Here is a 22,188-nt window from a genome sequence, read left to right on the forward strand (position 1 = left end):
GGGAGGCATGCCAGAGAGTTCATGCAGATACACACACACACACACACACACACACCAACACACTCTCAACTACACACCTCATTGAAGAGGAAGTAGTGATATGAAGTGTGTAGGTAATAGGGCTTTCGTCTCTGTCCCAAACACGCACGCACAGGCACAGACCCACCATGTGCATAGAGAGCTCATTAAATCTGAGAGCAGGTTGGAGGAGCCACACACAGCGGCTGCACACACATCTAATTAGTGCGCAAGCCCACATAAGCATATGATCTGCACCTGTCTTCCTCTTGTTCTGTTACACATGTATACCTCGTATACACTGTGCACCTAGGAAACATCTAACACACACACACACACACAAGCATACACACACACACACAAGCATGCACGCACACTCACGCATGCAAATCCACTACTGGGCACTTACTTTTGTAGCACATTTTCCTGCGTTTGAAGTTGAGCACTGTGATGTTCTTGGGGTTGATGGTCAGGTTGAGCTGAACCGTCACCAAAGCCTCTTCGTCCACCCTCCCGGAGCATATTAGGTCTACCCGAAATACTGCACACACACAAACAGAGGTGGAGTTCTGCATTACAATTTATGTTGTATTAACTAACCCATCACAAAAAATGGATCTTCTGTTTATTTTTGAGGTGCCATGGACTCCTATAAGTAAAATGCAAATGTTGCACTAATTAGTAGTGTGTGCACAGTGAGTGAGAGCCAACCTGAGCGGCTGCGGGGCACCTCCCCCTGTACGGAGATGTTGGTCTTGGGTTGGTCCATGGCTGTTGGGTTCTCCACATGGAAGCCTAGTTTGTACTCAACCTGCGAACAAGACACAGATCCAAAATGAGAGGTGTGTGCGTGTGTATGCGTGCGGGCGGGCGTGCGTATGTGTGTGTGTACGCGTGTGTTGGGCTTGGTCCATTGTATTGAGGGCAAGGTTTGGGGTCAGGTGAGCAGGGACAAGAGGAAGAGCCAGAGGGGCCGAGAGGAAAGAACAGAGAGAGATTGGATAAGGCCACGGGTAAAACAGATATGAAAAGGGATGAGAGCCGATAAGAGCAGACAGCTGAGGCACAGGAAGAAGTGAGGAATGAAGAAATGTGTGGGAGGTGGAATAGTTGTATGATAGGTCACCCTAGGGCTGGGCGGTATGACGGTATATACCGTGCAACGGTAGAAATGTGTCTACCGGGAGAGATTTGGCCATACCGTTTCAACCGCGGTATACTCTTATTTTGAAATCCAATCGATTTATTTTTAGATAATGACCTCCGAACTATACTTCATCCCTCTTATTATACAGTAACTCGCCAAAACAATAGACATTCCTCCAAAACAGTGTTAATTTCGTTGACGAAAACTATGACGAAAAATATTCGTTAACAACCTTTTTCCCGTGACTAAGACGAGACTAAGACGTGACGAAAACGGATCTTTATAAATAAAAACTATGACTAAATCTATTTTAACTTTCGTTGACGAGACGAGACGAAAATGTTGGTGGTTGACTAAGTCACAATTGGTTTTTTTTTTCTAAACTTGTATGCACATCATTGGTTGAATGTTGCCCGGTCCTGTATCTATCCCTCCTCCACTCCCTGAGATGGCCAGACATGCAAGTGACGCCCTATGGCTTAACGTTATGATGGCTGAAGTTCAAGCACTCGGTACTGGAAGACAAATAAGAATAGATATCTGGACAGTCTTAAATTATAACTTGACAGAAAATAAAACACAATGCACCGCAATAACCGGAGAGAAACCGTGTGGCTTCAAAATAGATGGGAAGAACACAACAAGAGGCACCTGAAAGCGCACAAGACAACCCTGCCATTTATGCCAAGGTAAATTAGCTAGTAACTGTCAATGATAATTAGCTAATGTTAACTAGTTATTCGAATATATTAGCCAACGTCAACTTCAAAGGGGCAGTCGAGTGTATAGGTTGTGTCAGCTTGGATAACTAGCGAGTCATTTTCGATTGAAACCTCCCGTTTGGCTTGGCACATGAGTTCCAAAACTTTTAGCTAGCTAACGTTGGCTAACTATGAGGTAGCATAGCTAAGTTATACTAGCTATCGATAACTAGCTAGTAAACACATTGCAGAATGGACTATAGGACAGGCCACGCATGACATTAATCAAGAAAAAATAAATGAATATGTGATTGGTTTACATATCCTTGTCTATTTATGCAATTGTTATTAGCACTACTTTCAACTCTCAAACTATCCGTCTAGCTAAATACTGTATGTTGGTTATCAGATTGCACAGCAATTCATATGGAGGATATGTGGTTGATTTAACTAAGGCCAGGTAGGGATAGTAGTTGTATTGTGTTATCAGATCATTTGAATCTTCAAAATCTAGACTTGATATTCTCTTATATTTTAATGATAATACTGTTAATTAAGTATTGCCTTAAAATTATTATTTACATTGAATTCATTGGAATTCAGCTGTAGGCATAGGAGAGCTGTATCTTAGAGACTAATTGCATCCACAGTTTACATACTGCAAGCTTGACTATTATGCAGTTGTAGACACAACACAAGGGGTCCCCAGGCCTGAGAAGGGATGGAAAGGAGTTTAATGTGACTATAAGATGGACTTAATTTTTAGTTTAATGTGACTAAAACTAGACTAAAATGTAATGAGACTTCGTCGACTAAAACTAGACTAAAATGTTCTGAGTTTTCGTCGACGAAAACTAGACTAAAACTAAGCAGGATAAAAATGACTAAAAGTGACTAAAACTAATATGCATTTTCGTCTAAAGACTAAGACTAAATCTAAAATAGCTGCCAAAATTAACACTGCTCCAAAAATACCTCTTTAACGATTTTGTAGCCGTTTTGTGATTTCTGCTGAGAAATAAAATAGAACTCTAAAGTTTCAGGTGTTGCGTAGCAACCCATTACTTCCCGTTACGTTAAATGACCGGACTACTTGCGGAATGATATGAAAGATGGTCAGCGGTCATTACATTTTCGCAGCAGTGAAAATAAAGAAATTACAGACCTGCGAACGTTGGGGTGGCCCATTCAAATCAACGGAACTTTTTTGAACATTCTGAAGAGCCGTATAATACGATACCCAGTACAATTTTTAAGCACATAACCTGCAAGGACTATCATGCCTACTTGTTGAGTAATCCTCGACTGTTGGGCAAGATTCAATATACTGACAAATATGGACTGAAAAGTGTCTAGTGTAGGCATTTATTTTTCAGTATTTCAAAGTGAATGAGCTGTGAGAGCACAAGAACAGTGAGCGTCTAGCAGCGATTATCATATACATGTATGTATGTCAACGGCGATTACGGCCAAACCAACGAGATTCTAAGTAATAATTTTTTTGGTACTCCACGTAGATCATAAACCCTTGAATATAAAAACGACTCAGTGAAATCGGTTGAGAAATATAAACGCTATCTATAGTGCTTTTTATCCAGAAAAACTGCAGCTCCATCATTTACTCGCGTCTGTTTACAGACCAGTCATCACCTCGTCATCACGTTAGCAAGTCGCAGCAACGGGCTGAGGCGGTCACTGGAGCGTCTATGTATATATGTCTATGTGTACCGTAATTTCCGGACTATTGAGCGCACCTAAATATAAGCCTCACGCACTAAATTTTTTAAAAATAATTATTTTTAACATAAATAAGCCGCACATGTCTATAAGCCGCAGGTGCCTACCGCAACATTGAAACAAATTAACTTTACACAGGCTAAAATGAATATCAAAACTAATACAATAGTTAGTTTTGCCAGTTAGATAAGTGCACTGTTGCTTTAAGAGCGCACAGTCGCAAGAGTCAATCAGAAGCTAGAACGTTAGATTGAAGACAGACGCTAGTTTGAAACCAGTGAGCTAAAGAACTTGAAGACTGGATTTGCATTGTTGTAAACTTTTATTTTATTTTCTAAAGTGTTTTGAGTTGTGTTCTGTCTACGCTGGTAGACTGTGGTTATTTTGACATTAGTTAAGTTATTGAGAGATACTGAGAAATCGCGTGGAGCTAAGCATCCATGCGGCTGCATCCATGCTAGCATCCTAGCTCCACAAAGCCACCGTATACAGTCACAGGTATCATAATCCATAAATTAGCCGCATCGTTGTTTAAGCCGCGAGGTTCAAAGCGTGGGAAAAAAGTAGCGGCTTATAGTCCGGAAAATACGGTAATGGCCAACTTCTTAATTTTTTTATTTTAATATGTGGCCATATAAAGAAAATATCTCATCATTATTGCGTTAACATATGGACACACATTGAAAAGAAAGTTTTAACACTTGAGTTATCTTCTGAAAGTACATTAATAGAACCACTGAAACATAAGCACTGGACTAAATGCCACAGAAAGATTTTTTTTTTTTTTTTTTTTTACATACACTTTGCTTTTATTTTACTATTTAAAGATCCAATGGATACTGGCCACTATTGCTTAGGCCAATAGCCTATTGAGGCAGCATTGTTTCTGCACCTTAGTGTTCTTAAGGGTCAATACATAAATGTCTGTGGACACATTTCGCCACCGCTGAAGTGTCCTCTTTTTCAAAAACCCAAATCTGGCCACCCTACGTATAATAAACCGTGATATATACCGTAACCGTGATATAAAATTACAAATACCGTGATAGAAGATTTTGGTCATATCGCCCACCCCTAGGTCACCCCATCGTAAAGAGAACACCATGCAGATCAAAACATTTGGTTTTAGATTTCCTCCTTTATCTTCCTACACCTATGGTCTCCGTGGTGATTGGGAGTTATAGAAGGCTGGGGCACTTGCAGTGTAGCTGCTCCTTTAAGAGGTGCATGCTTGTAATCTTAGGGGCCTTTGGATAGAGGCGTTTGCCAAAATGACTAAAAATACACCAGAAACTGAATGAATGAACATAAATAGGCCTAGAATAAATAGAAATGTAGTGTGAGGAACAGGAGAGAAAAATGTCTGACATAATGATATTGTTTTTGGAACGGAGAAACGTAAATTATTACGATCACCACCAGAATCATGGTTTGTGTGTCAGATTTAAAGGCAATATCAGAGAGATGCTCTTACAGACAGAATGGAGTTAGATTGGAGAGGAGGAGTTGCTTCGCAGCTTTATCTCCGTGACATATTCACATATTCATAATTTTAGGAATACTGCAGAACTGACACCAATCATCAAACTCACATTGACCATCTAATGTTATGCAATGATTATGAAGAATAGGAAAGATATATGAACGGTATACAAATGAATATAGAGTACACAAAAATATATATGCATAAATGTATAGGCCTATATGTAAGTGTACATTATATATAAAAAGTGCACTTCTACAGTATGTGTTCACCTTGTTCTTGGAGTGCCATGAGAAGTACAGGGTGCTGATGTCACTGGGTATCGGAGGGATGAAGGAGAGTGCGTACATGTTGACATCATCATCTCTCACGTAGTACAGCTCCGCATCCAACCCTGGTACACACAAAAAGACAGAAAGAGATCTGGACTTAGATGGGGTCTGTCAGCTTTGGAAGCTTTCATACACATTCGAGAGAGGTCTTGAAAAATTCTGAATATGCACTGGAACCTTAGGTAAGAACTTTTTTGCCTGGTCAAATTTACTTCTTCCAACTAAAAAAAGCATTTCATTAGTCACATGATTTTATTCAGCTCTCAGTCTGCAAACACCACCTGCACATCATCTCTGCTCAGCCCAACACAGCCAAACTTTAGTTTCAGTCTTTTGCACATGCAAGTTTTTCAGTCTTTAGTTTCACGTCTGTGGCTGCTAAGCAGGACAGTTTGACAGTTTTTGATAGCATCAGATTAGAATAGTGAAGTCAAGCACGTCTGCGCTGTTAGTTGTTGACAACACTATGGCAGACAGGAAGGAGTTAGACATCTGAATTTAGTTTGCAACATCCAAATATCCACCCCGGGATGACATCCTGGTCAAACTCAGTCAAACCGATTTGAGGACTCAGTCATTCTTTTGTCAACCTTGGTGCATTATATAGGCTATATTATATTTGCGCTGGTAACATCATATGCCGGTAAGTTTCAAATTTGTCCGATTAAATGTGAAATGTCAGAAACACTGTGAATGTGAAATGTTTAAACCCTTACTGTGGCAGCTTTTCCATCTCAAAGCACCAAGAGATCCACAGAGGGTTTTTGCAAATATTCAGCTGTATGAGGGGAAAAAAAAGGACAACTTGAAAAAGAGTGTGGCAGATAAACCCACCCCCTCTAAATCTCTTCCAGAGCCTTCTTCAGTAAGAATCAATCTAGATGATGTAATATAGCAATTAGATGATCTCACTTGTAGTGTGTTCCAACAAGTTGTATCCTCAGAGTGACCACCGTGACACCGTAAACTCTTGTCATAAGCATATTTTTACAAACCATATGTGCTTCATCTCCTTGTAGCTGTAGGGGTTAGAGCCACTGAAGAAATCCCTTGCAGCCATAGCAAAGAGCCGTCTCAGGAGTACACACAGAAGAAGGGAAAGAGCAAGCGAGCGAGCGAGACAGATGGTACTAAATATGGCTGTCACCCCCCTAAGCATACAGCTCATATAAACCTTGGCCTGTTCCATGGACGAACCCTGGCCAGAGATGTAGGTTAATGGTTTCTGCAGAGGTTGAGGGAAGCCCGAAGAGGACGACAACGAAACGGCTCATCTTTGGTCAGGCATCACGTGTAGCACTAGCTTTCAGGCTAGGTGAACCACTTAAGGAGAAAAAAGGACACGCAGACACACAACAGACACAGGGGAGAGAGGCGCTGTCTGAGACACGTCATGAAAAAGAAAGGAAAAAAAGAACGCTTGAAGAGAAACACTCACTGGAAATATGGCCACAATTTCCGATAGGGAGATTGAGAGGGATTTTTAGTGAGGGGGGAAATTGTGGAATGCCTTCTGTGAACATCTTCTGAGGGTGTGTTTTGTTTCTTAAGAGATGGTACGGTAGGCATTCATCCACCGCCTCCACCCCCATGCCTCCGCCTCCATGCCTCCTCCTCCTCCTCCTCCCCCCCAGGCTGTGGTATTTTACAGGGAGAGGCGAAGCTTCACCCCCGAGTCACAAAGCTGAACCTTCCTCCATTATCTTCAGCCATCACATCCTCAGTCAGCGAGATGTTTACCATTAGGGGCCTTCAGCTGCCACCAGACACACTCACACACACACACGTCAGACAGCGCTCTCGTCTCTCGTCACTACTTTTACACTCAACTAACTACATGAGACACCACACGGAGAGAAGACAAACACCTGGGTCTACTCAAATCAGAGTGTTGGGGAGAAGGGGAGAGGAAGGGGGAGAAGAGACAAGTGGTGTGAGTCTTTCCATTCATCAACTCACAGGCTGTCAAATAAGTAAACCAGCCTCAATTTCACCCCCCCGACACACACATGCAGACATAGACACACAACCAACACCACACAAACAGCTTTTCTTCAACTGACCTCAGATCAGTTTTGTTTTGCAGTTTGCATGAATGGGATTAAAACACTGAGCAGACAATCACTCACCTGTGAATGGGGATTCAACGCTTTTCGGTTTGACGCTGCATTTAGATATAGTGTTTTAAAGTGGCTTTTAGTGAAAGCCACCTGAGGAATGCACTGCCTTACCGCACATCCAGACACGAGACACACACATACTCTAGTAGTAAAGTCCCAAATATGTGGACTTGACGGACAGCTCCAAATCCCCCAGAATGCCAAGGGGCAGCTGTATCAGTTCCACAGGGCTCCGAGTTGGCTGTCTGGAGCCCACCTATCAACCTCTGAGGGGCCAGATGGGGAAGAATGCAACACCTAATCTACCACTTTCACCCCACCCCACCCCACACACACACACACACAAGCCCTTAGGACATCAGTCTCAAAGCTCGGTCTTCATGCTTCCTCTCATTCACGTCCTTTTCCCACCTCTTCCTCAATTAGAGGCATCCAGCTAACCCCTGCCTGGCTTATGCTGCCAGCTGCTAGCCAGACCCAGCTCAGCAGCCAGATGCCCAGACAGACCCCAGCCCACCTATGGGCCACTAAGAGGCTCTGCCCCTGCAGAGAGGCACCGGACTCAGACACACGTGGTTGGGGCAAAAGGGGCTCTTTGCGCCCCCTCTTTCAAAGGAAGACGGGGAAGAGCAGGCTGGTCTGGTCTCAATGCCTCCACAGGTGATTCTGTGTGCATGTGCATATGTGTCTGTGTTGGAGGGTCGGGTGGGGGGTCCACACTTAATCCCCATGGCTGTACAGTTGGGCACTCATGCGCGACAAACCTAAGACACACACGCGGGGATTAGCACCAGAGTAATTGGCCTCCTCATGGCGCACCTCCGTGGGACTTTGCCCTGGCCTGCTTTTTGTCCACGTGGCCCCAGGACCAATTAAAATCAGCCGGCCTGTGTCCAGAGAGAGAGAGAGAGAGAGAGGGAGGGAAGGATGCAGGGAAAGGGGGTAAAAGGAGAGGAAGAAAGGAAGGAGGAGGAGAGGGAGTTTTTTTGTTTTGTTTTTGGAGGACTCGTTCGTTCAGCTTTAATCCTTCTCAGGCTTCAATGACCAGACCGCAAAGTATTGGAAACAGGGCCGCGTGGGAACAATGAGCCTGACCCCCGCTCCGACACACACACACACACACACACCTCCTTTTGATCTGGGAGTGAGTGAAGTGGACACAGAAGAGGAGACGAGGCGAGGGGGTCAGAAGGTGGCTGACCCTTGGCTCTCATCGTTCACCAAATGCAGACTATTGCAGCTTTGGGAAAAGGGGGCTGATGGAGAGATTGGGAGTCTCGCTTTAGCTCTCTTTGGATAGCTTGGCAGTTTGTCACTTGTGTTTTTGTTTGTTTTTGTGTGTCACATTTCCTTGAGTGTGTCGGAGGAAGTCCTCCGGTTCTCAGTGTTTGTGTGACTCAGTGAGTGCTAGGGTTTCTTCATGCTCAACTAGCAACCAGTGGGATTCCACCACCAAACCAAAATAGTGCCAAAAAAAATGTCTTGCTTGTGGTTTCCTGCTGCCTTAGCACCACATCTTCCGCAAAATGTGTGTGGTGTGTGTTTGTGTGTGTGTCCGCTAGAGCCTCGACAGCAACATAGCCCAGAGGCATCTCACTGTTCTTCCCCGCTCACTGCTTCAAAAACCCCTTTCATGCCCGAATTAACTTCCTCTGTTGGCAATGGATAGAGCGCTGGGGAAAAAGGAAAGTAAAAAAAAAGAAAAGAAAAGGTTGTTGAATTTTTCTTTGTTTTCAGTCTCTCAACTGCTCACCAACGATTGCATTAAATGGCCTGGGGTTTGACTTCAATCCATTTTGTCCAAATTGGCTTGCCCAGTAGGGGTAAGGAAGGGCAAAGGGGGGAAGCACGAGAAATCAGCTTGTGGACTTGGGGCAGTGCTGGTAATAAACCTCCAAGACAAAGAGACCTTCAGGAATGGCAAGCATGAAGTTCAGAGTTCACACTGATTTGCCATTGTTTGGATGCATCGAAAAATAAAGACGTTGCATCATTCTTAAATGTCTTATCATTGGGTCCAACTCATTTTCAACAAAGAGTTGAATGGCACCCATGTGTGATCTGACCTGACTAGAAGAAATAAGTCATATCCGTGGTATTGCTCATCACCATGCAGAGATTGGGGTGTCAGCTCTAGTAGTCTGCGACCAGGAGCGAGAGGCAGATGGTATGAGTTGAGTCTGACTGCATTGTTCTGTCTAGTGTGACATCAGTTTGAGAGCTGAGGGAAGGAGATGGAGAGAGGGGGGGATGGAGGGAAATGGAGAGAGGGGGGAAGGAAAGAGAGGGAGAGTAAAGGAGTGCTTTTATGTTTTCACTAATGGAATAGCCTGGCAGTAAGAGCAGGGCCTATGCTATGGGGGGATTGTATGAGTGTCTATGTGAGTCATTCTTATTGTAACACTGCAACACTAAACCTGCTTCCATACTGGCATGTAAGAAATGGTCTCTACAAGCTTGAATGCACAGATATTGAGGCAAGGAATGGCTTGTTTTCTCTGGAAAGAGAAAGGGTGCCAAAGTCAGAGAACCGAAAATTAGGCCTATGCGCACAACTACGTACACAAGCCTTTAAGAAACAGAAACACGCCCACCATGCCACATGAGAGGAAAGATTTTCCTCCGTCTTTACGACCCCATCAAGGACAAAAAGCCATGCACAAAAAAAACACAGATCTGGAACCTCAGAGAAATCAAAGTGACTTCTGGAGACCCTATACTTTTACAGGACCGTGGCATCATTAAGGATCTGAAGACCACCACATGTTCTCAGAGGAAGAGAGAAACAGAATAAAAGCTAGATGGTGCTTATTCATTCCTCTATGACCTGCATAATTTTTTGACAAGCTTTTCAGACCTCCCTTGATTCTTCTTGATCACTTGCTCTGGCTCTCAGCTAACCTGATGCACTTCCACTGGCCACCACAGGGGGTGCGACTCGATAACAAACCCATAAACATGAGCATTCCTCTCCTATGAGTTCCGTCGGTGACCCAGCAGCAGCCCACCATCTGGGGTGATAAATACACCACAGGCCCCACAAGCCAAACAAAGTGTACTGGGCTTCCTGAGTCCCATGTCTACGTGTGTGTATTCGTGGAGGAGGATCGCATTGCGGCTCTTTCGGTATGCCAGAACAAAAGGTGGTGAGGCCCAGGTGGCACAGGCCGCGCTCTGGGGAGACAAAGAGCCCCCTGTGCTGAAGCTCCTTGCCTGAGTGAGTGGGACCAAAACACCCACACAGGACACCATACAGTCCCTCCAGGATCTTGGGAGGGTTTGTTGTGGCCAGAAGTGACAATTTGCTGCGGTAATTCTGAAAATCAATTCTCAAATCAATCGCAAATAATGCACAAATTCCGTGGCTTTTGTGTATTTTGCATGGCAATGTCGCAGTAATGAGAGAAAATTGCAACTCGCAACTTTCAAAATCCTTAAAGTTGTAAGAGTTTGTGAAAATGCAAGATTGGACTCCATGAAGGTTGAACAGGGAGGCAAAGCTCCTTCCCCTTTTTCCTCAGTTTTCTACTTAGTTACTCTTTCCATCTCTCATCCGCACTCATCACGTTCCACCTTTCTGTCGCAGTCTTTTCTCATCTCTTCCCCACTCTTTCCAAGCCATCATCAGTTCTTTCATCCTCTGTCAAAAACGTAAGCATGCACAGCATAGTTGTGTGGTAAAGGCCTGCATTAGCGCACCTGGGACCTGTGTGCGACTACAGGGTGATCGAAGGGCTGATTGAAAGGGAGATAAGAGACGCGATGCAAATGTTTGAATGTGCACAGACATGATTCAGATCCAGACATCTATCCCACACTCGCTCCCTCCTCTCTCCTTTGTGCTCCAGTTCTTTTCCTTTCTTTCTTCCACACGGCTGGCCCCAATAGAGCATTCTGGGTAAACTGCTCACAGGATCTGTTGGCTAGATGGCCTTATCCTTTAGTTCTCCCAGAGGGAATCAGAGTAAGAGACAGAGGGGGAAAAAGAAGAAAAAAAGTACAGATGCTCCAGACACCTACAGTGCAGGACAAAGGAAAATAGTGTTTAATTCTCTCTCTCTCTTACACACGCACACACACACACACACCACAATCTCTGCTTCTGGTTTATGCTTAAAGTTGATTGCCTTATCGTTTGGCATGAGATAAATGAAATGGCAGCAGTCCTACAGCGGATTGGCTGCCTGAGACATGCTTTGACAAGCAGAGAAACGGCGTCTGTTGAACACTCAGTAGCTTGCTTCTGAGATTCAACCGATCCAAATAGGCTGCAGTTGTTCACAAAATAAAAAAAATAAAAAAATATTCAGCTGTTTTGTCAGAGAGAGGGAAAAAAAATTAAAACACACAGAGCAGGCTCAAAACCAAACGAGAGCATGAAGTTTCTACTCACAGCGTTTTCACGCTCTCAGTGAGTTCCCAGAGTTCCTCCAAGTTCAACAAGCCAAGGAATTTTCTGTTCACACTCGGTTGGGGAAGCACAATGGAAGAAACGGGTCAAATTTAATCTGGACGCTTTTCTGAAACCCTCTCACACAGCCCCGTAGGAGCAGCGGCACCTTCCAGCCTTGCTTCAGGGTGGTGTGCGTGTGTGTGTGTGTGTGTGTGTGTGTGTGTGTGTGTGTGTGTGTGTGTGTGTGTGTGTGTGTGTGTGTGTGTGTGTGTGTGTGTGTGTGTGAATGGAACAGCAGGAATAGGATGGAGAGCTTGGTATTATTAGCATACCAAAGGGGGAGGAGAGAAGAAATTCCACCTATCTGGAGAATTCTGCACTGGCGTGGTGTGGAGGACTCCCCCACCATAGGCCACAGATGGTCAGCAGAGAGAGGGGCAATCTGCCGTAATGCCAAACAGGTGTGGGCGTGGGGGAGAAGAGTACTGGGAGAGTGGGGGGTCAGCGCCGGCACCCTCCACCACTAACGAGAGAATTCTAGGGGGGGGGCCTAGTTCACCACCAGGCCAGAGAGACCTGAGTGAGAAGAGACCGAAGAATGAAATGAAAGAGGCAGAATTGTCACCATATTTTTCATGAGACAGGGTGAAGAGTGGGCTCTTTCTCGAAGCTAAGCTGACTGTCCCCCTGTCACGCACACGCACACGCACACGCACACACACACACACAACTGCACCAATCACAACACAACCCAAGGGACATGTCTGCTACTAAAACCAGATATTTTCGTTCGGCTGTGCTATACTTGATGCACTCAAACACCACTGCCAGAGGGTTGAGGGTACTGAGAGCTAGAAAGAGGAGAAAGAATGAGTTCCTTGCAGCTAAAAATGCACTCTTTAATTCATTTAGCAGAGGTAGACAAAGAAAGCAAGGAGGGAATGAGAGAGAGAGAGAGAGAGAGAGAGAGAGAGAGAGAGGCTTTTAAATAGTCCTCTTCGGTGCATAGATTAAGTCTGCATCCTGTGGGTGCAGAGAGGATGATGGGCAGGGGAAAATAAAATGGTGACAAAGTGGAGGTTCACCTCTGCTGAAAGGTGCTCCTTGGACGAGCCCCCCAAACAGAAACACGTCCAGGTTTACTCTATAAACACAGACGTGGCAGCCCCGGGCTCAAAACAGGAGAGGGCCTTCCCCTTGATAGGAAAACAGGACGGGCCAGAAATACACACTGCTGGCCCTTCTCCTCTGTGTGTTTTCACTGCCGATGGCCTGGGCAGGGCTTGTCCTGACCAGGGTCAATCGCTTCAGTGCAAACATGACTCATGTTATATTTGTACATACCTCATTTCCTTCATTTATACCGGGATCCCAAAATTTGGAAAGAAGAAGTGACTGTTTGTTGTGCAGATATTTGAGCATGCCACAGGTCATGAAGTGGGGGGCACTCAAAAAATAATAGAAGAGCAATAACATTGACTGTAACTTCTCAGCGAAGCCCCCCTCAGACCAATATTGATGTTTCCAGGGCTCCCCGGATCTTACCAATATGCGGTGTGTGTATGGCTTAACAGGATGACTTTCATCAAATAAACCTCCTCTAACACAGACAAATATCAGCCTTTAAGTGCTGGCAAGGAAAATATGTGCCTGATCTTCCACCACACAGGCAAAATGAGATTCAAGAGACATCTGTTCCTCTAGATCCCAGGACAAAACCGAATGAGTAAAAAGGAAAATCTGAGGATCTTCAAGTTTTAGAGAGTATGAATAGAGTGGAGATTTTGAGGAGTATGTGAGTTGTTGAAAAGGTGGAGGGGGGGGTCCTTTTAGAGCTGCATGGCAATGGACAAAAGCCCCTGGAGAGAAGGCGAAAAGAGGAAACAAAATGGGTCGGGGTTGTGGGGCTTGGGGGGGCAACTTTCAATGCCAGGGACCTTAGTGAGAGCCAACGGGGAGAAAAAAAAAAGTGAATGCTACTGACAATCACTCCTGTGCTATTCACAGTCCCCTTTCATGGCAAACACTCCACTAGCCTTTCAGCTCCTTTCTTCTTCGTTCCCGTTTCGCTCTCCTCTCCTTCTTGTCCCTCTCTCTCTCTCTCTCTCTCTCTGTATCTCTCAGCCTCAGGTCTTAACCAAGCTATAGCTGGCATAACACAGGTCAGGGCAACAGCATCTGTGTTACGCCAGATGTCCTGCTGTGTAGAAGCAGCAGCTCAAGTACCTGTGGTTTTAGGAACACTTAAACTCGGATTCTGTTTGATTCGTTTAATTTGATTAGTTTTACTGCCGATTTTAACAGGCAGGGTTACAAAGAGGTTTGCTGAGATATGGGCCTCAACTCGTAAGTGCCAGCTCAGTCCTTTCAGCTTTGCATCACTGCTATAACACTCTTTTGCACTGGACATGGCTAAAAACAGGGTCCTTTTGAATAGCGGGAAGCGAGTTTGTAGGTTCCCTGTCACTCAAATGCAGGGGTATTTGTGTAACCATGGTGAGCAGGAGATGGGGCGTGAAACGCTCTCAATGCTTACTTTCCACCATGACAAATTTGTCAGGAGCAAATAGCTCAGGATCACAACAGTGCCCTCTGTGCTCCACTCGCAACTGATGGATCTTCCATGGAACAGCAAGCACCAACAGGCTGGGCATTATGGAATGAACCTACACACACACGACCGAAGAATTTAACATGAAATGTTTTTTTTTTTTTTTTTCCTGGTCCCGTTTTCACATCCTTGACATTTTTAGGTGAAACCTTATTTGTGAGGAGGCCCTCTGTGCAGTGTGGAAGGAATCTGAAATGCCATGACAACATCAGTAAGAGATGCCAAAGCACTTGTTTGCTTATATTAAGATGGGTAAGCAGAGAACTCTCTGAGGGGGCCAGCCACTCCAAGAACCAGTGCTGTTCTGGAGCACAAGCTCAAGTCATCCAGACAACTACGCAAACTACGCCAACTACCCCACTTTTGGAAAAGACTCAGAGAGGGGCAACCTTAAAACTGCTTAGGGAAGAGGGGGACAAAAAACCCAGCAGCATCTGTCAGTGGCAGTGACGGTCATAGTAAGAGGGGAGGTCATCTAAATGCAAACGGTGCACAACTTGAGTGAAGGATTTACAAGCTTGGTCACCAGGATGTGACATGTGGAAAAATAATTAGGTGACCCCACCACACACACACTGCAGACCACCCCTCCACCACATCGTCTTCTTCTGGAGGACAGTATTTCTCTGACGCTGGTTTTCTTCTGGGTCAGATACAGAGATCAAAACTGACAAAAAGTGTCGTTTTTTTTTTAAGTTACAACTGTTGGCCAAATCAGACATTTTAAAAATAGAAAATAAAGCGATAATCTTGTTGCAACTTTTAGTTTAATGAATAACTAAAACATATCAATGAGATGACCTACATCAAGCCCAATCCCTTGACATATCTTTCCAACAACTGCACAAACAGATGACTGAGGAGAGCCAGATCCCATCTCACAGGCCTTAATGTTCATGGCATTCTCTTCCATCATTGATCACGGCTGAGACTGTCATCAGGTGGTTTGTGCTAGGGCAACCCACCAAAGTAGAAGAGAATGATAGAACAGACCAAGCCTTTCAGGGGATTTCTGCAGAATCCATTGTTCAGTGTCTGAACCACAAGTACTGGAAGGACTCAATCCATCATGAAACTTGCTGTGGTTCAGTGAGACAATGGCTTTCAACACATCGCAGCATCTTCTCTGAACCCCTCATCAATAGGAAGGCCTTTTTGAGGAAGAAAAAAAAAAAAAACTAATCCATGTCTCAAAGGCTGCATTCAGTTAGTTGTAGTCTTTGAGGGTAAGAGTCCTCTGTCCACTCCTTTCAAATGAAGGACACTTTACAGCACACAAGAGTTCAAAATTGGAGAAGAGCCCTGGAATATTTTATTGCCATAATCTAGGTTCTTTTGACAGATACGAAGTACAAATGTGACGTGGGCCAATGACAAAGAGGTGCCAAACAGGTGCTATAACTTAGTTGTTCCCTTGATGAGAATTTGTATAGTTCATGGAAAAATGAATGAAGGGGCCTTCCTCCCAGACAGACACACACAAACACATGAATCCCTGACAGGTCCACATAGGAGACACCCCAGCCAGCGGGAGAGGGTTCTGCTTCAGGGAGCAGCAAGCTGATGATGCAGAAAGGATTTTGGCTGAGGCATGATGTAAAAAACATTCATATTTCCCCCCAACCCCAACCCCCCCCCCCCATTTCATTCTTTCCATGCTGAAGGGCAACCTGTATATTTCAGTAGGGGTCTATATGGTCTGAGATTGTGAGTATAGACCCAAGGGGTACAACCCTTCTTAGCATGCTAAAATCCTTTGTGAGACAAGAGAACATTCCTGTCAATGTTTTGCCCTTTCAGGCGATCTAAAAAGTCAACACTAATGCATTTTCTCCAATAGGGAGGAATCATAAAAGCACGCAACCTAAGGGCTAACTCTCAACCATCGACAATCCCTCTTCAAAGCAAATGGCTTACGCATAGGCACCGATGTTGGCCAACAGCTTTTCAGTTCCTTGGACAGAGCCAGGTAACCTGGGGTATCAAGTACACTCCCTTGGCCCACTTGCCCACATTGAGGCAGGTACTTTAAAGGGTAGGGTGTAGCCTTGAACCTTGATCTCATGCTGATCCATTGGGACACACTAAGACCAGAGACTCAGACAAAACTGACAGGGATTGAAGCTTGGCAGAAAAAAAAACACTTTGAAAACCCAAAGACGGACTTTCTGAAATATTTTGAAGGGATATGGCCAAGAGATGATGCGATATGCGACCGGGGGCTTTCTCTTGATGGAAGCACTGCCACTGTAGCCTTTACTGGTTGTCAAAGTAAATCTGAATAAATTAAGTGGAAATGCACTGGAATTGCATACATTTGCATTATTCAATGGCCAAAAGTCCACTGGTGCGCCGACATCAAGTCAACTCACGTTTCAACACTGACAGGCTCCAGTGCTCACTCTCCGATCAATCCCAGGGCGGCAACAATCATTTAATTCTGTGTACAAGGCCTGAGCGATCATTGCTCATTCCTTACATCTCATTAATGAACATTAGTTTCCTGCAGGCCTGTTTCAACCCCCCCCCACAAATTCCAATCAGCATGAAGTCTGACAGCTTTCTGAAGGATCGTTTAACCTTGCCTAGGGGTCCTAGGTCTAGGATTCAATGGAAAGTTGATTGTTTTGAGGAGGCAGGCTCTTAGGTCTGTCGTGGGCAGCGCTGTGGCGGATTGATAATGAATCCAGTCTGACCTTCTGGAAGAGGCAGCCAGACCCTCCCATTAATTACAACCACATGCAGCCATTACCACAGCTGCCATCCTCCCCCATACAGGGGTATGCCAAGCTGAATGGAAGAGAGAAGGGGGTATCTGGGTCTCCTCATACCCCCAAAAAACAGTCTGTGGTCAGCACTCATGTGCTACGTACACCCAGACAAAATGTCAAACCACAATATACATTTCCAATACTGGATTAACTTGTTGAATCAAGCATCATGGGCTTACTTTGGCAGGATTTTTTGTGTTCAACTTGGTCTCCTGGGCAGCATCCATTTACCCTCAGCAGTGGTTGAGAACACCTATTTTTTGCACTGTTCCCGAACGTGTTTGCACTTTTCATATTAATAATTCACAGGCGGTAAAGCATAGGAACGCTTAGCAAACCATTCCGTGTTCATGAATATTTAAGTACACAAGTCTGTTAAGAGCAAAACTTAAGCCCAGAGCTACACAGAGCCTGGTTCTTTCTGGGTTTCTCTTTCCTTCACACACACACACACACACACACACACACACACACACACACACACTCACACACACTCACAGCTTCACTGCTTGCTAAACAAACGACTGTCATCTTCACATTTCCTTCCCTCTTTCTCTTTTTACACAACCACATAAGTGTCAGGACCATCCTGGTGCAAGACACCAGGGGAACGGAGAAGAAAAACAAGCCCATCTCAAAACCCAAGCTGATTTATATCACCTCCTGCTGTCATGACAACATCTGATAAGAGATTGCTTGGCAGGCAGAGCCTCACCTCCCTAAAATGCACTCATCATCCAAATGGCCGACTGAAACAGTCCGGCAAAGAGATGAAAAGATAGGACTCTGCTCAGCTGAAGGTCAGTGCTGAGAAGAACAGGAGCTGACAGTGGGAGGGATATGATGAGAGGGAGACAAACAGAGAGAGAGAAAAAAAAAAAAAAGAGATGTTCGGCATCAGAGAAATAATGAGCTAAAAATTACACCCACGCCTGGATGGAACAAATGAGTGTACTAGAGAGAACATCAAAAAGACAGAGAGCAAATCAACCTGGACTCCCTAATCTATGACACCATAGGTCTATCATCTAGAAAGTCACCTACAATGTCCTGAGTACATATTTTTATTGTGATATGTTTTTATGATAAATGAAATGGATAAAAAAAGGAAAACGTGGAATCTGGCAAAACATTTTATGAAAATTAAGAAAGTAGTGTGCACTTAATATTCAGTCTGTTTTCTTCTGTTGCAGTCAGTTGTAAGACCAGGACCAAGCTGAACCCCATTGTTGAAGAGGTGGAGGTGATTGAGAGACATAGATACCCTTGACGACACCGAGAAAGACAACAGAGTGGACTGAAAGTGTAACACAAAGGCTGTCCAGAGGAAAGGACGACACAAACTTTTATTTCTTTGTGAAGCTTAGATCCTGTATCATATACAGCAAAAAACATTTGCCAGTCTGTTGTGGCCAGTGCATTATTCTTTGTGGCTGTCTGCTGGGGCAACAGCATCAGAGCCAGTCACACAAACAATTTAAATCGTATAAGGAAGGCTCACGGTGCTGGGGAGTGGGGATCACTGTTTACTTTTTATGATATTTTATATCTTATCTAGTCTACTTGTTGTATATATTGTATTTTTACCTACCTCATTGTTTTAGTGATTTATGTGAAGTGCTTCTAACAAATATGACCGTGACATCCCATCTAGGGCTGAACGATTAATTGCATTTGCGATTTAATCGCGATATGATAGAACGCGATTTTCTAACCGCAACGTTCGCGATTACAAAACGTGGTCTAAAAAAAAATATATATATATTATTATTATTATTATTTTTTTTTTAAAGATGGTATATTTTGCACACAGTGTTTAAAAAGTGCATGCCTAGTGTTTATACTTAAAATTACTTTTTTAAATTACTTAAATGCACAGTGGCAAAGCCACCGATTTGTTGTTCTTGTTTCTGTAATGAGCAGTTAAATAAAAATGTAAAATGTGGGAAAGAATATTTTACACTAAATGTATCTAATATTGTGTTGGTCATATTTAAATCATTCATTACGTTTTGTTGGGAAAAAAAGAGGATAAAAAAAAAATCGCATATTAAATCGCAATCGCAATATTTTGGTAAAAAATCACAATTAGATTATTTTCCCAAATCGTTCAGCCCTAATCCCATCATAAACAACTATATACATTTTTTTTTTTTTAAACATACCGTCATGTTCCAACTACAAGCAATGTTTTTTGACCCCAGCAGAATTTTTGTTAATTGGTGTGAACCAACATATGAAACCGATGGCCAGACACAATGCATTTTTTATCTTCTGACAAAAGCCACTGTAGTCTCATGAAGGCACAGAGGGAATCGGCAAAAGGTAGTCCAGTTGTCATACACACACACAAAAAAAATCTAAAACTTCCAACCTAAACCCAGCAGCCAACAAGAATTCAGTCCTTGGCACTGGACTCCAATTTCCCTTCGGAGTTGGCGAATCCTCTGCAGTCTCCAGCATCAGTCCCTGCCAACAGCAGCATAACAGCAGGTCTACAAAGGGTCTGCCTCTACCTCAGCTGCACCCTCAGACCTTTGACATGAAGGGAAACGATCCCAGCACAAACTCCAACCGTCCGACTCCTTCGGTCCAAAACACAGCTACAACCACTCTCTCATTACTGATTTGCTGGAGGTACGTCAGTCAGAAGGCTTTCATCACTGCATAACTAGGCAATCAAGACAATAGGGAAGTTCTTCCAACATGGCCCTGAAGCAGAGAAAAGCCCCTTGGAGAACAAGGTGAAAGAAAACCTCCAAAAGAGAGAGGGTACCGCCATAGGGAATACAGAGAAGGTAAAAAAGATGAAACAAATATCATCAAACACAGCAGTTTACGCAGACATACCCTAAGTGGGAATTGTGGCATCAGGCCAGTCGACGCGTCGACGGGAGTAGGCTTAGAAGCAGCATGGCGAAACTGCGGGAAATGTATGGGCCAACTGATCTTCTGTCTTGGAATGCTGTAGGATTGTGTCTGCTCTTTAGAACTATCTATTGTCAACATTGCTGCTATGCCTGTCAAACGTTTCGGAACTTTCACATCTTTGTAATTGAGAACTACCTGCAAAACACCAAAAAAAGCTGTGCATTCCCAAAGAAAATCTGTGATATATTGTTTAATAATCATTCTTTCTTAATATCATCCTGTGCAAAGCAGAAGGGGTTACAGTACAGAAGCAGAGGGATACATTTAAAATATAAAGAATTAGCACCGAAGGGGACACTTGTATAACTGACTTAATAACCACTTGCTAGCGGACGCCAAACAATGTGAAAATTATGGTACACAATATGAAAGCAAAAGCAAAGCCAATTCAGTTTGACTTTTTCTCTATGATTTGTGTATACAATGAAATGCTGGGAAAGCCTACTGTATGTTTTAGAGAGCACTGAAATACTGCCCCCTCTATGTAAGGCAGCTATCATTTCCTTCCTTATGGCCATGTCCCTAGTGAACAATGTTGAACTGTCTGACTTTCTTTTTTTTTTTTTTGGTTAGTCACATCTCATCTCTCTCCAGAGGCAAGCCAAGCCCAGAGCCCAAAGGCTCTGCTGAGCGCTGATCACCCATCAGCCTGAGCCTACACAGGAGACCTCACTTGCCTGTTACTAAAGAAAAATGTTTCGCGAGCGGCCTGCCAGTGCCGTAAATCACTACCAGCAAGGCATGCCGTCTGAGCTCGGCCATCACATTCACAAGTGTGCGAACGGATGTCAACCGCTCGTGTCTCGCTGCTGAGCTCACACGGCCAGGCCAGCGAAGAAGGCAAACAAGCAGGCCAGAGACCTGACTGGTGTATTTTACATTTCTCACCTGTGTCCACTTGACACAGGCGGCGTCTGGTGGAGAGCAGCTGTTAATGCTGAAAAGAAAAGAGCTGTGAGGTCTTGCTTTCTCTGCTGAGTTAGCCTATATGCTAAACTGCTTTCTCTGCTGAGTTAGCCTATATGCTAAACTGCTAATGTTGCTTCTTTTCTTTCTTTTTCTAGGGTTATGTGACACCACAAACAGCTCTGCTTATTATGAAATGTTGACCTGGGCTTTGCTAAGGTCTTGAATTTGTGTCCATCATGTTCTTCATTCATTTACTCCAATCAGTGTTCAAATCGGACACCACATATCAGAAGCCAAACAAATTACGAGTGGAATACATTTAATTGGCTGTTTTAGCAACCATTGTCAACACAGGCAAACATAAGCCATCAACTCGGACTCCACACAAATCCAACGATCTCCGCTGTGTTTATTCTATGTGATGCCAGTTGTGGGTCCATGGATCCGGGATGGATAATTGTGATACAAACATAAATTTGACATTCTACTTCACCTTTCATCTTGACAATTTGGTCTGTGTTTATGAAAGAATCGATGCAATCAGGGTAAACCTTACACATGTCTTTATAAGGTATATGGAGGGAGAGAGGTGGTAGAGGTAGAAAGAAAAGGAGCGAAGTGAGACAAATAGACAGTAAGCTTCAGGACAAGAACAAAACACGAAAGAGTGCAATGTGAAGAACAGTAGTGTTGGCGAAAGGTAAGAACAAGAGAAAGGGCTCTTTTTGTATTTATACCTCAACTTTTATATATCATTTTTTTTGAAGATGAATCAAAGTGATGGAGAAATCCTAACTTTTAGGGCCATGGGGCATTATTCACCAAGTTACAGCCAGTTTTACAGGTTAGATCATTTGTGTCCCACATTTGATTTTTGAAAATATGCCACATTTGCCATTCTGGAACCATCTTTACAGACTAGTTCCTCCCATATTAAATCACCTATGGCCTTGACCCCCCCCCCCTCCAGAAAAAAAATTGAGGTGGGAATCCCTGGTTGACTTGACATTAGGGATGGGCATTCGATTAAATTGT

The 22,188-nt window shown here is 43.9% G+C and overlaps 1 protein-coding gene across 2 annotated transcripts in view; it reads right to left on the reverse strand.

Moving 5' to 3' along the window:
* Positions 1 to 22,188, reverse strand: part of ryk (receptor like tyrosine kinase) — a 61,075-nt gene that overhangs the window by 30,672 nt on the left and 8,215 nt on the right. For both annotated transcript variants that reach the window (XM_012825376.3, XM_012825375.3), the window contains exons 2-4: positions 5,359 to 5,480; positions 730 to 829; positions 428 to 559 (exon numbers count right to left, since the gene is read on the reverse strand). In XM_012825376.3, coding sequence (XP_012680830.1) covers positions 428 to 559; positions 730 to 829; positions 5,359 to 5,480 — 354 coding nt within the window. The remainder of the gene's footprint in view (positions 1 to 427; positions 560 to 729; positions 830 to 5,358; positions 5,481 to 22,188) is intronic.

The sequence above is a fragment of the Clupea harengus genome, chromosome 10, assembly GCF_900700415.2.
Source record: "Clupea harengus chromosome 10, Ch_v2.0.2, whole genome shotgun sequence".
NCBI classification, from domain to species: domain Eukaryota; kingdom Metazoa; phylum Chordata; class Actinopteri; order Clupeiformes; family Clupeidae; genus Clupea; species Clupea harengus.